We start from the raw sequence: 13,613 nt of genomic DNA on the forward strand, positions 1-13,613 counted from the left end.
ACGCCCTGCCAGCGCAGCGCCTCAGTGTGAAAGCACTCGGGCTTTCACATTGGGATTGCAGATGAGGCTTCTTTCAGGCGCTGTCTTTTTTTTTACCGCTAAAGCTCCTAAAAAATGCCTCAGCGTGAAAGGGGCCTAAATGCTGAAAAACGGCAGAAAAACATAATGCCCTATTCACACTTTTTGTTGCATTAACCAAGTGTGTTGTTTTGCATTAAGATATGTCAAGCCCAAACTTTTTTTTAATTTTTTTTTTTTCCTTTTTTTAATGGTGTACTATAGAGAGAGGTTTAAACTTTTTTTTCGCTCCGTGTGTCCTGTAGGGGAGATTTCCCTTAAATTCCAGTCCTGGAATTGCAACAGGAAATGAAAGAAAATTTCCTTAAGCTGAATTGAATTACCATCCTATAAAGTCCTCACAGAACAAGTGTTCCCATTGGAAGATTTCCCTCTTGCTCTTAAGACAATTCAAACATATTGGATTTCGCCACACTTTCTGTCCAGAAAACAATTATCACCAAGAAAAATAGAGGGCTTAGCTCCCCAGTGGGAGACAAACAGCAATAAAAGCCTGACAAAGGGCCCCACCAGTGGCAGCCCATCCATTAAGGGTGTCGCCCACTATATGAGTAATAGATAGATTCATACATAGCATGAATCTATCCATGGCCACGCCGGCCACCCCTTATTCATGCACCAGCCCCCTTTCAGGACGCCGGGCGTGTGAATTACAGCGACAGGGGTGTTTTTTTTTAAGCACCTGATTAGAGCCGAGGCTCTAATAGGCTTCAAAATAGGGTGGGCTTGGAGTGCAGAGCATTGCGCTTGGAGCCAACCTAGGTGTGTTAGAAAAGCAAATGAATATTTGCTTTGCTAACACTGAATCGCCTCTCCGCCAATCAGGAAGCGCAGTTCTGATACTCGTCACCTGATTGACTGAAAGGACAGGCGATCCTATTGGATGCCTAGAAGGAGGAAAGAAGAGATGCACGGCGGAATCATGGAGGACACAGGAGCTGATGCCTGACTCACAGCTCGCCGCTGCCCGTCCCACAGCTCGCCGCTGCCCGTCCCACAGCTCGCCGCCGTCACCCGCTGACTGACCCACCACCAAGATGGGGTAAGTGCCGGCCAGACAACCAGCGAGCGGGGGGATGCTGGATAAATGCTGCCGGGGGGGGGGGCACAGTGGTTGCATTTGATGGGCACAGTGGCTGCTTTTGATGGGCGCAGTAGCTCCATTTGATGGGCGCAGTGGCTGCGATTGATGGGCGCAGTGGCTGCAATTGATGGGCGCAGTGGCTGCAATTGATGGGCGCAGTGGCTGCAATTGATGGGCGCAGTGGCTGCAATTGATGGTTTCTTTTCAGAATTTTTCAGTTTGTTTGCGTCCCACCAAAAATTTTGAGCACCAGCCGCCACTGGGTTCCATACTATCCATAACTGATAAAAAATAAATTGTCTTTACATACAATTTAAAGCAGCCCTTATTATTAAATTAAAAATGGCCCCTTATTCAAATGCAGCACACCCCAGCTCATGCGCTTTGTGGTCTGCTGCCCACTACTGCTATGGTACTTTGGGGCGGTATTCAACATTATTGGCACAAGAATACATTGTGGTAAATCATACATTTTTGCAACCCATGAATAGGACTCGTAAATTAGAAACAGCATGTAATATTGGCCTGGAACTACTCACTTTTTTTTATCTTCACCAACCTTCAGATGTGTCCTCTGCAGTGGCTGTGATGAGGGAATCTGACCTCCTGACCTTTGGTAACAACTTCATAGAATCTGATATGTGCATCTTTGGTTTTGGCAAGATGTTATCTAACAAATCTACAAACAAAAAAAAACAGGAATCAAATCTCTTTTGCTTATAGCAACCAATCCATTATGCTTTTTTTTAAATTTGCTCCCTGTAGTAGAAAAGTGGCAGTCAATGGGGTTGATTTACCAAAACTTTAGAGTGCAAAATTTGGTGCCGCTGTGCATGGTAGCCAATCAGCTTCTAACTTTAGCTTGTTCAATTAAGCTTTGACAAAAAAAAAAAAACATAAGCTGGTTTCTAGGGTTGTTCCGATACTAGTATCGGTATCGGCACCGATACCGAGCATTTGCCCAAGTACTTGTACTCGGGCAAATGCTCCCGATGCTTCCGCCGATACCTGGAAGTCAGCTGTGATCGGCGCGTGGGGGAGTTACAAGATTCTCCCCCAGCGGCTTTCAGCGGCTTTAGTGACATACAGCGGTGATCAGTCACCGCTGACTGTCACTGCATCCTCCTCCATGCCCCCTCCGTTCTGCCGTTACCCTCTCCTTCTCTGTCCCCCTCCGCTGTTCCCTCCGTTCTGCTATCCCCCTCTCCTTCTCTGTCCCCTCCGTTCTGCTGTGCCTCTCCGCTGTCCCCTCCATTCCGCTGTTCCCTCTCCTTCTCTGTCCCCCTCCGCTGTCCCCCCCCATTCCGCCGTTCCCCTCTCCTTTTCTGTCCCCCTCCGCTGTCCCCTCCGTTCTGCTGTGCCTCTCCGCTGTCCCCTCCGTTCCGCCGTTCCCCTCCTCCTTCCTTTGTGAATGGACAGAGTCAGCTGACTCTGTCTATTCACATAACTGAAACATTGTAATCTCCTGTGATTACGATGTGTCAGTTTATGAATGGAGAGGAGCCGCTGTCTTCTCTCCATTCATTCTCAGTGCAGCTGAGGCTGCAGAAAAAGGGACTGGGGAATCTCTATCCTCAGTCTCTTTCTCTGTCTCAAGGGGGAGATATCAGAGGTCTGTTAAGACCCCGGATATCTCACCAAAGCCCCCCAAGAGGGCTGATTAAAAAAAAAAAACAAAAAAAAAAAACCATATTGCAATAAAGAATAAAAAAAATATTGTAAAAAATAAAAATTGTAAATAATAAAAAAAAAACACACACATACACCGTTCACCCCCCCCCCGAAAAAAAAGAAAGCACTGTTAAAAAAAGCAAAAAAAAAAAACCACTGTCACGTGACATTAAAAAAAAAGTATTGGTAATCGATATCGGCGAGTACTTGAAAAAAAGTATCGATACTTGTACTCGGTCCTAAAAAAGTGGTATCGGGACAACCCTACTGGTTTCTATTCAGAGCTGCACCAGGATTTTACACTCTCCAGTTTTAGTAAATTTTCTCCCATAAGGTAACACTGAAGCCAGGGATTGTGTGGTTTTTAACAAAGGCCTAATAACCGGGACATCTTTATCGAAGCATCAGGAAGAAGTGATATTATACACTCTGGACTCTCCTCCCAACACTCGTGCTAAAGCCATCACTACCATTTCTAAGCCCTACAGGTGCATCTCATAAAATTAGAATATCATCAAAAAGTTAATTTATTTCAGTAATTCAATCTTAAATTTTGATGATTATGGCTTACAGCTAGTAAAAACCCAAAATTCAGTATCTGAGAAAATTAGAATATTACATAAGACCAATAAAAAAAGGATTTTTAATACAGAAATGTTGGCTTACTAAAAAGTAATACTCGGTTGGGGCTCCTTTTGCATGAAATACTGCATCAATGCAGCGCGGCATGGAGGCGATAAGCCTGTGACACTGCTGAGGTGTTATGGAAGCCCAAGTTGCTTTCCTTCAGCTCATCTGCATTGTTGGGTCTGTCTTCTGCCGGGTTTCCTCCGCTGTCTTCTCGCTCTTTTGCTGGGTCTTCTCCTCTGTATTTTCCCTCTGTTCTTCTTCCGATGTTGACTCAACGCTCTCTCCCACTCTAATGCTGGCTGCGCGGTGTGCCACTACTTATATTGGCATGGGGCGCCTTATGACATCACCACCTGGGGCATGATGGGGGCGGTGACATCATAAGAGGCTGGGCCTCCGGGTGACATTACTCGGTGACCCCACCCATTCCATTATAAGTAGGGGCACGCCACGCACCCAGCATTAGAGCGGGAGAGAGCGGGACAGACGGAGAACACAGCGGAGAAGACCGGGCAAAAGAACAAGAACACAGTGGAGGAGACCCATCAGAAGACAGTGGACAGAGGGAGAAGAACCGGAGAGAGAGCAGAGAAGAGCAGGAGAGGGGAGAAGAACTGGAGAGGGGAGAAGAACCAGAGAAGGGAGAAGAATCGACAGAGGCAGATGACGTCAGCGGAGGACCCAGACAAGCCGGAGAGGGGAGAAGAGATTGGAAGAGACAACGGAGCGGCCATAATAAATTACTTTAAAAACACGTGTAATGTGCTTTATTTTTGACACTTATTCACATAGGGTGGGGGGCCGGGATCTCGGGGTCCCCCCTTGTTAAATGGGGCTTGCAGATTCCGATAAGCTCCCCGCTCGCAGACCCCGAAAACCAACAGCCAGGGCTGTCAGGAAAAGACTCTTGTCCTCATCAACATGGGGACAAGGCGCTTTGGGGTGAGGGGGGAAGCACCCAACCCCCCATGTTGAGGGCATGCGGCTTGGTATGGTTCAGGAGGGGCGTTGCTTGCTCGTCCCCATCCCCTCTCCTGACCTGCCAGGCTGTGTGCTCAGATAAGGGTCTGGTATGGATTTTGGGGGGACCTCACGCCGTTTTTTTCAGAGTGGGGATTCCAGTTAAAATCCATACCAGACCAAAGGGCCTGGTATGCTCTTGGAGGGGGAACCCATGCCGTTGTTTTTTTTTAACTTTAGCGTGAAGTTTCCATTCAAAATCATCAGAGCACAAGTCGCATGCCAAAGTCGGATCAGTCAAGATGGCGATCTGACTTTGATCCGACTTCAGTGATATTCAATGGGCTGAAGTAGGATCAAAGTCGGACCAAAGTAGTGCAGGGAACATTTTCAAAGTCGGACCGACTTGTGTCAGACCAGTTAAGATGGCTCCCATAGGGAAACATTGTTTTTCACACGTCACGCGACATGAGCTCCCAATGTCGGAGCGTTTGTCGTACCAGTGTGAACCCGGCCTAACTGTCTGTTTAGAATATTTTAGAACACTGTAATGCCACAGGTGTGCTTTAAAGGCAGAGGAGACTCTGCCTTCATTATAATCACCTGGTGCAGTCCCAGTATTGCAATGAGGAATAACTACAGCATCTGCATCCCTTTAGGCCTCATTCACACAAGTCGTTTTTATAAAATTTATAAATGCATTCATTTTTCAATGGTACTGTTCACACTGTGTGTTAATGTACAGTCAGTTTAGCTGCAATTAGAGGAGACAGAATTTTGTTTGTCCAGGATCCGATTAGACACTTTAGTGACTAAATGCATTTAAACCTATCTTTGAATGTCTGTACACTATGGGGTTGATTTGCTAAAACTGGAAAGTGCAAGATCGGGCCAGCTGTGCATGGTAGCCAATCCGCTTCTAACTTCAGCTTGTTCAATTAAGTTTTAACAAAAAAAAAAAAAAACGGAAGCCGATTGGTTTCTATGCTGAGCTGCACCAGATTTTGCACTCTCCAGTTTTTTTTTTGTTTTTTGTTTAAACTAAAGGTTTTTATTGAAAAAAAAACAAGTATCAACATAAGAATATTTTGAAGGTGTTGGGCCTAAAGGCAGCATAAAGGTTACAAATATAATATGATCCAATATTACAATAACAATCACATCGCCTATATGCAATTTTATCATACTAATGCATTTGTGGATAAGACACTTTTTATAAAAAAAAAAAAAAAAAGAGAAGAAACTTAAACAACAAGGGGTCGTAAAACTGATTCTGAGAATCGTGACCTTAAATATAGAGCTATGTGCAAAATGAAGTTCCTTACCCTTAGTGCTCAACATTCCATTAACATAAATGACTCTACAAAGTTAGCCTGGAGAAGTCTTTCCCTAATTAATTGTTGGGGTGCAAGGCCTGGTGAGTCTAACCATGGTTCCCACAATTTATACGATTTTTGGGGCACGTTTCTATGCTGATATGTGAATTTTTCCAGCATCAGCATACTATTCACTTGTTCTACCCATCGTTTCCTAGTGGGCACATGAGGTGATATCCAATATCGTGCTATCAATTTGCGAGCGAGCTAAAATAATCTCAGTACCGTCACATGTCCCTGTGGAGTGTTTCCTCTCCCAAAGCTCCCAGTAAATAGACAATGGGATCATTTGAGGGGTGTAACTGAAATACTTGTGATATCGTAGAAATAACCCCTGCCCAATAGCGGAATAATTTGGGGCACCTCCAAATCATGTGTAACAAGTCTCCATTATCTCTTTCACATTTTGGACATAGTGGTGAACTTCTGTTACTCCATTTATAAAGCTGAACTGGGTCCTATACGCCCTGTGTAATAGGTAGAGATGGGAACGTGTTTCCGAGGCGGAAACCGATAACAGTGGGGTAGAGGCCAGGTATAGATCCCATGTATCTCCACTCTCCAGTTTTAGTAAATCAACCCTTATGCCTCTTAATATATATGCCTTCGAGCTAGTTATGTACTATAACCTGAACCTGGTTCTGAATGCTTTTGGTCTTTGTATGGAATGGTTTGCACTTTACTCTTATTTTGTATGTTTTTTTCCATGCCCTGTTGTATATTCCACAAACCCCAAAAAATTTACTAAAATTGCTTGTTAAAAAAAATTTAAATAAATAAAAAAGTGTCCAAACCCGCTTTAAAGTAGGAATATCAAAAAAGAAGGGAAAAGTGATCTGGGAAGCATAGAAGTTGTTTCCCAGATGACTTCTCCTGCATTTAGAAAAGCTAAACACAGGAGTTTTTTTTTTTGACCCCCCAATCCCCATCCTTAAAGTGGTTGTTAAGCCACTTCTATAAAATGCTCCCATCCCCTCTGTATAATAACAATAAGTTTCCCTGTGCCTGTGTTATATAATAAATATGCTTATCTGTACCGATAACACAGTGTCTTCCTGCGCTCAGGTGTCTTCTCTCCTCTGCATGGCTGACAGTTCCAGTGGGCGTGGCCTAGCACTGCCGCTGACATCAGCCGGGGAGGAGAGAGAGAGCCGAGGAGTCACATGATCGCAGGGAGCCACTGTGTTATCGGTACAGATAAGCATTTTTATTATATAACACAGACACATGGGGACTTATTCTTATAATAGAGAGGGGATGGGAGCATTTAATTTTAAATATAAAAACAGCAGCAGGAGCAGAGGGGGCGGGCGCTGACACGAGCAGATAGACAGGGAGGGAGCACAAAGGAGGACAAAAGAGGGCTACGGAGGACAGAAGCTTGTAAACTGACCCCATTTTAAGGGCTCAGCAGCAATGATGCGCCGTGGTCAGTTTACAGGGGGGAGTGTATAGCCAGGCAGGATTAGACAGGTTGTTTAGGTGTTACAGGAGGCCAAATTACACAGCACAAGCGCTGTGCTGTAAAAATTTGCTGTAGCCTCCCTGTCGGTATGATTATGTCAGATTTTTGCGTCTCAAAGCGGTACAATTGTTTTGCATAGAAAATTGGCGTTTTATATTGTAGGCCTGTAATACTGCAAAAACACACATGAATCTGTCCAAACAAGAGTCTAGTAGATATCCCGGGTATGATAAAGTTTGAAACACAAAATCATAAATGATAATATAATAAATAACTATAAAAAATAATAATATAATAATAATAATAAAATGAATTTCCCCATGATTCACTATCGCTCAATTCTGCAAGTGTTCTAATTTACTATCACTGTTTTCTAGCTGGTCTAAAACCACTTTTGACATAAAGGGACACTTTTTGGTTGCTATGGACAATCTCAAGTTTCCAGGCAGAAAGAACAGTATATATCATATAAAACTGCATGCAGGGCATTGGACAAAGCACTGGGGACAAAAGGGAGGTGAAATAATTTCAGTAATACAGTAGATTACAGTGTACTGTATGTATTATAAATTTTCAATTTTTTGAATTTGCCGCCGGGCTCCGCCCCATGCGTCGCGACGCTCGCAGGGAACGGAGCTCGGCACACAAGATATTGGGGCGGAGGACACAGCGGGGGGACATCGCAGGATCCTGGGGACAAGGTAAGTACCCTGCACCAGGATCCTGCAAAGCAATCCTGAGTGTGGCTAATGGTAATAGTACTGAAATTTAACTTCGAGCCACACTCGGGAAAACCGCAAGGGAGCTAAAGGGAACAGGATCTGTTTTTTTTTTCTTTTGGGTTAACAAACGCTTTAAAGAATTTATTTATATATTTTAATATATATATATATATATATATATATATATATATATATATATATATATATATATATATATATATATATATATATATATATATATATAAATAAAGCCCCCCCCCACTCACCTGAAGTCACGAGAGTGATGACTGAATCCGGGCGGAATCTGTTGGTCATGCGGGTCTTTGGGCTGAGACCGAGCTGTAGATCAATGGTTGAACTAGATGCTTCGGAGCTTTTCAGTTTATCTACAGTTGTTGCATAGCTAAAACAGGATTTATTATACAAGAGCCTGTTAAAGTTCAACTAAAACAAGTAAAATCAATCACATGACAGCAATTGCTATACAATCAACATTGCATCTGTTCTTTTTTTTCCCCTTAATGCATCTGTTCTAATCTAAAGAAGCCCACGCAATTTTTCACTGATCAATCCCTTGCTGCCAAGTTCAGCGTGGTCTCAAAAAGCAGGTATGCCGCCTGCTTCAACATACAGTACTGTGCAAAAGTTTTAGGCAGGAGTGAAAAAAATGCTGTAAATTAAGAATGCTTTCAGAAATAGAAGTGTTAATAGTTTATTTTTATCAACTGCACCCCAGTTGCTATGTTTTCGTGCATAGTTGAGCCGCTTAGCCTTGTTTCCATGTCCTTTGCATGAAAACACAGACACCGGGGTGCAGAAAAATGGCAGCAAGTGCTCTGGACTGATGAGTCATAATGTGAAATGTTTGGCTGTAGCAGGAGGCAGTTTGTTGGTGAAGGATTAGAGAATGGTACAATAATAAAGGTCTGTAGGAAAGAGTGAAGCATGGTGGTGGCTCCTTGCAAGTTTAGTGCTGCATCTCTGAAAATTGAGTTGGGGATTTGGTCAGGATCAATGGTGTCCTCAATGCTGAGAAATACAGGCAGATACTTATCTATCATGCCATACCATTAGGGAGGCGTGTGATTGGCCCTAAATGTATTCTGCAGCAGGACAATGACCCCAAAACATGCAGTCAATGTCATTAAGAACTATCTTCTACGTAAAGAAGAACAAGGAGTCCTGGATGTGACGGTTTGGCCGAAACAGAGTCCCGATCTCAACATCAAGTCCTCCTGGGTATGGAGCAGCATGTGAATTGCTCCTTGTGATAACTCCGGGCCAATTACCAAGCATAAGTGCTGCCAAAGAGGGAAAGTCCATATCCCTGTCCATGGCCGGATCTAGGGGTGGCGCTGGGGTGGGCTACACCCCCCAGATTTCAGTTGTGCCCCTCCCCAGGCCACCCCCCCCATGGACATTGAGTCTGGCCCACTGAGCTTCTCTCCCCATCCCCGCACTCAGGGCCAGGACAGGGGGTGGAGTAAACTAAACGTTTTGGAGAGACATGACAGCGGCACACATGAGAGACAAAGGGAGGTGCAGACGGTGCTGCATTTTCCCCCTTCCTGTCATAGCTGCGCTCCTCCGTAGATCAAATGTTACTGGATCATGCCTACATCCAACTGTACACAGTTTGTTTATGACCCCTTACCCACATTTCCTGCTTCCGGGAGATTACTAGCCCTTGGACATAGGGGCTGGTAATCAAACTTTGTGTATAATCCGATATAGCAATCCTGTGACATCTGCTCTATGGAGGAGTGCAGTTATCACAGGAGGGGGTGGAACTTACAGGTAGGGAAATTTTACTTTGAACACAACGGTGTTTGCAGATGACACCAAACTATGCAGTGGAATAACTTCCTTACAGGATGTTTCCAACTTACAAGCTGACCTCAATGCACTGTTTAATTGGGCAACTGTGTGGAAAATGAGGTTTAATGTTGATAAATGTAAAGTTATGCACTTGGGAGGCTAAGAATATGCATGCATCATACATACTAGGGAGAGAACAACTGGGGGAATCAGTGGTGAAGAAGGATCTGGGTGTTCCGGTAGATCATAAGCTTAATAATAGCATGCAATGCCAAGCTGCGGTTTCCAAAGCGGCAAAGTCCTTTCTTGTATTGAATGTATTAAAAGGAGTATGGGCCGTAGAGAGAGGGATATCATTTTGTCCCTGTACAAATCATTAGTAAGACCTCATCTGGAATATGCAGTTCAGTTTTGGGCATTCTTCACAAAAAGGATATCGGGGAACTGGAGAAAGTGTGCAGAGAAGGGCAACCAAACTGATAAGAGGCATGGAGGAGCTCAGCTATGGGTAAAGAGAGAAACTAAATTTATTCTCTCTAGAGAAGAGGAGATTAAGGGGGGATATGATCAACATGTACAAATACATAAGTGGTCCATATAGTGTACTTGGTGTAGAGCTTTTCACCTTAAGATCATCACAGAGGACAAGGGGCCACTCTTTGCATCTGGAGGAAAATACATTTAATCTATAAATACCGAAAGGTTTCTTCACAGGAGCTGTGAAAATGTGGAAGAGACTCCCTCAAGAGCTGGTTCTGGCCAACTCCGTATAAAATAAAAAAAACTAAAATAATGTGGTTGCATAGGTTGCATAAGTGTACACACCCTCTTTCAACTGGGGATATAGCTGTGTTCAGAATTAAGCAATCACATTCAACCTCATGTTAAACAGGAGTCAGTACACACCTGTGATCATTTAAAGTGTCTCTGATTAACCCCAAATAAAGTTCAGCTGTTCTAGTAGGTCTTTCCTGACATTTTCCTAGTCGCATTCTACAGCAAAAGCCATGGTCCGCAGAGAGCTCCCAAAGCAGAAGGATCTTATTGTTAAAAGGTATCAGTCAGAAGAAGGGTACAAAAGAATTTCCAAGGTATTAGATATACCGTGGAACACAGTGAAGACAGTCATCATCAAGTGGAGAAAATGTGGCACAACAGTGACATTACCAAGAACTGGACATCCCTCCAAAATTGATGAAAAGACAAGAAGAAAACTGGTCAGGAAGGCTTCCAAGAGGCCTACAGCAACATTAAAAGAGCTGCAGGAATATCTGGCAAGTACTGGCTGTGTGGTATATGTGACAACAATCTCCCATATTTTTCATATGCCTGGGCTATGGGGTAGAGTGGCGGAATGTAAGCCTTTTCTTATGAAGAAAAACATCCAAGCCTGGCTAAATACATCTGAAGTCTCCCAAAAGCATGTGGGAAAATGTGTTATGGTCTGATGAAACCAAGGTTGAACTTTTTGGCCATAATTCCAAAAGATATGTTTGGCGCAAAAACAACACTGCACATCACCAAAAGAACACCATACGAACAGTGAAGCATGGTGGTGGCAGCATCATGCTTTAGGGCTGTTTTTCTTCAGCTGGAACAGGTGCCTTAGTCAAGGTAGAGGGAATTATGAACAGTTCCAAATACCAGTCAACATCGGCACAAAACCTTCAGGCTTCTGCTAGAAAGCTGAACATGAAGAGAAACTTCATCTTTCAGCATGACAACGACCCAAAGCATACATCCAAATCAACAAAGGAATGGCTTCACCAGAAGAAGATTCAAGTTTTGGAATGGCCCAACCAGAGCCCAGACCTGAATCCGATTGAAAATCTGTGGGGTGATTTGAAGAGGTATTGGTTTAAGGGTGTGCACACTTATGCAACCATATTATTTTAGTTTTTTATTTTTACTTCCCTCCACCTAAACGATTTCAGTTTGTTGTTCAACTGAGTTGTACAGTTTATAGGTCAGATTAAAGGTGGAAACAGTTCTGAAATTATTTATCTTTGTCTCAGTTTTTTACATCACAGAAACCTGACATTTTAACCGGGGTGTGTAGACTTTTTATATCCACTGTATATAGCGCCAACAGTTTGCGCAGTGCTTTACAACATAGGGGCAGACAGTACAATTACAATACAATTTAATATAGTAGGAATCAGAAGGCCCTGCTCGTTAGAGCTTACAATCTACTTCTCACTTGTCATTTACTTATTATTAACCTAGGATCTAGGCGAGCTCTACAGGGATACATTGATTAATCTGGAGACCAACACAGCTACTTGCAAACATCTCAAGGTGCTGGGACTTCAGACCTGGTACAACAGGAACCTTTTAGGTCAGGTTCCTAGCAATGAACTTCTTTTACGTGCTTGTTTTTAGTTTATTAAACATACATTTTAACCTCTACACTATCAACCTTTATGTATGCTTTCTCTTTGTAGTTTACCTGTATGATTTTGTTCCCACAGAAGGTACCAGACTCCTTGATATAACCGGCTTGTCTGATTGAGAAACAGAGAAAATGAAAAAGAGAATACATCAGACATAGACAATCCATCTCTCTGTAGCGGTTTTGAAAATGAGTGCCCTGCCAGCAAGGTAGGATGAAACAGATACTTATTCAATTGAAATGACTGTAATCCTAACATAAAAAATTATCATGTTATACTTAACTGCTCTGTGCAGTGGTTTTGCACAGAGCAGCCCAGATTCTCCTTTTCTCGGGTCCCCTGCCAGTGCTCCTGGCTCCTCCCCCCTGCTGAGTTCCCCCATAGCAAGCCACTTGCTATGGAGGCACTGATTTGGGCTCGATCCCAAGCCGCACGGTGTGCGTGTCCAGTGACACACACACAGCGCGGCCCATCCCCATCCCCCTACTCTCTGTCACTGGCCACGATTGACAGCAATATCCTGCTGCTGCCTCTTTGTCCAGTGAGGACAGGGAGAGTCAATGCCCTCAGGTACAAATCTAGATCGAGATCAGGCTCAGATAAGTTTAAGGGGAGGACTGGGAGGTTTACCTTAATGCAGAGAATGCATTAAGACAAAAAAACCTTCTGCCTTTAGAATCACTATAAATCGTGCAATTAGTAATGGTAGTATGCAAAACTGCAGAAACCCATATCAGCCATATTTAAGTTTAATAAAGCCAGATCAGTAAAATATGACTTCTGACTGGTTGCTAGAGGTTTCTGCACTTCCCATTACTCTCTGCTGTATTGCTTGGGCATAGGATACAGTTGTTAGAATTGTACGAACCTCTTTTGAGCACGTGATCAGTCACTTGGCTTTTGTCATTGTTGAAATCAAGCATGGCATGGAAAGGTGGTGGATGCTGTTTGATCGGTGATGAATCCTTAGGTAACGGAGGTAAGGTGGTTCTCTGAATTACTGTTACTATGAGAGGAAGCCGATTGCTATTAACTGTTTCCTGTGTCTTTTTTGTACTATGGCGAGGACACACATGATCAATCATGGAGAAATCACCTGGTGGATAAGAATTCAGACTGTAAATTGTCAGTAGATTTCATAGCATCAGTTTCCTTGCTATTCCCCACAGGTATTAGAATATACCGGTTGGGCTAAAATACATTTAACCAACTAATCATTAACAAATCCTAAACAAAAAAGAAAAATGTCCCTTTTACAATAGTGTGTGAAGCCACAGAAATGTATAAATAACAGGAAAGTCCTTGTGAAGAAGGGTGAGTCCACTCTGGATATACGGTATATAGCTCAAATCCACCAACACAGACACATCCAACAGATCCATGCGATCGCCTCCACCACCAGGGATAGATATAAGC

At 43.4% G+C, this 13,613-nt stretch overlaps 1 protein-coding gene across 4 annotated transcripts in view; it reads right to left on the reverse strand.

Annotated features, from left to right (window-relative positions):
- AGBL2 (AGBL carboxypeptidase 2) overlaps nt 1-13,613 on the reverse strand; it is a 95,050-nt gene that overhangs the window by 5,284 nt on the left and 76,153 nt on the right. For 3 of the 4 annotated variants that reach the window (XM_073604427.1, XM_073604425.1, XM_073604428.1), the window contains 4 exons: nt 13,066-13,293; nt 12,254-12,308; nt 8,253-8,389; nt 1,722-1,841 (listed from right to left, as the gene is read on the reverse strand). In XM_073604427.1, coding sequence (XP_073460528.1) covers nt 1,722-1,841; nt 8,253-8,389; nt 12,254-12,308; nt 13,066-13,293 — 540 coding nt within the window. Of the gene's footprint in view, nt 1-1,701; nt 1,842-8,252; nt 8,390-12,253; nt 12,309-13,065; nt 13,294-13,613 lie in introns of all 4 variants that reach the window. The other variant, XM_073604429.1, reaches the window with a different exon arrangement.

Source organism: Aquarana catesbeiana, linkage group LG11, assembly GCF_042186555.1.
Source record: "Aquarana catesbeiana isolate 2022-GZ linkage group LG11, ASM4218655v1, whole genome shotgun sequence".
NCBI lineage: Eukaryota > Metazoa > Chordata > Amphibia > Anura > Ranidae > Aquarana > Aquarana catesbeiana.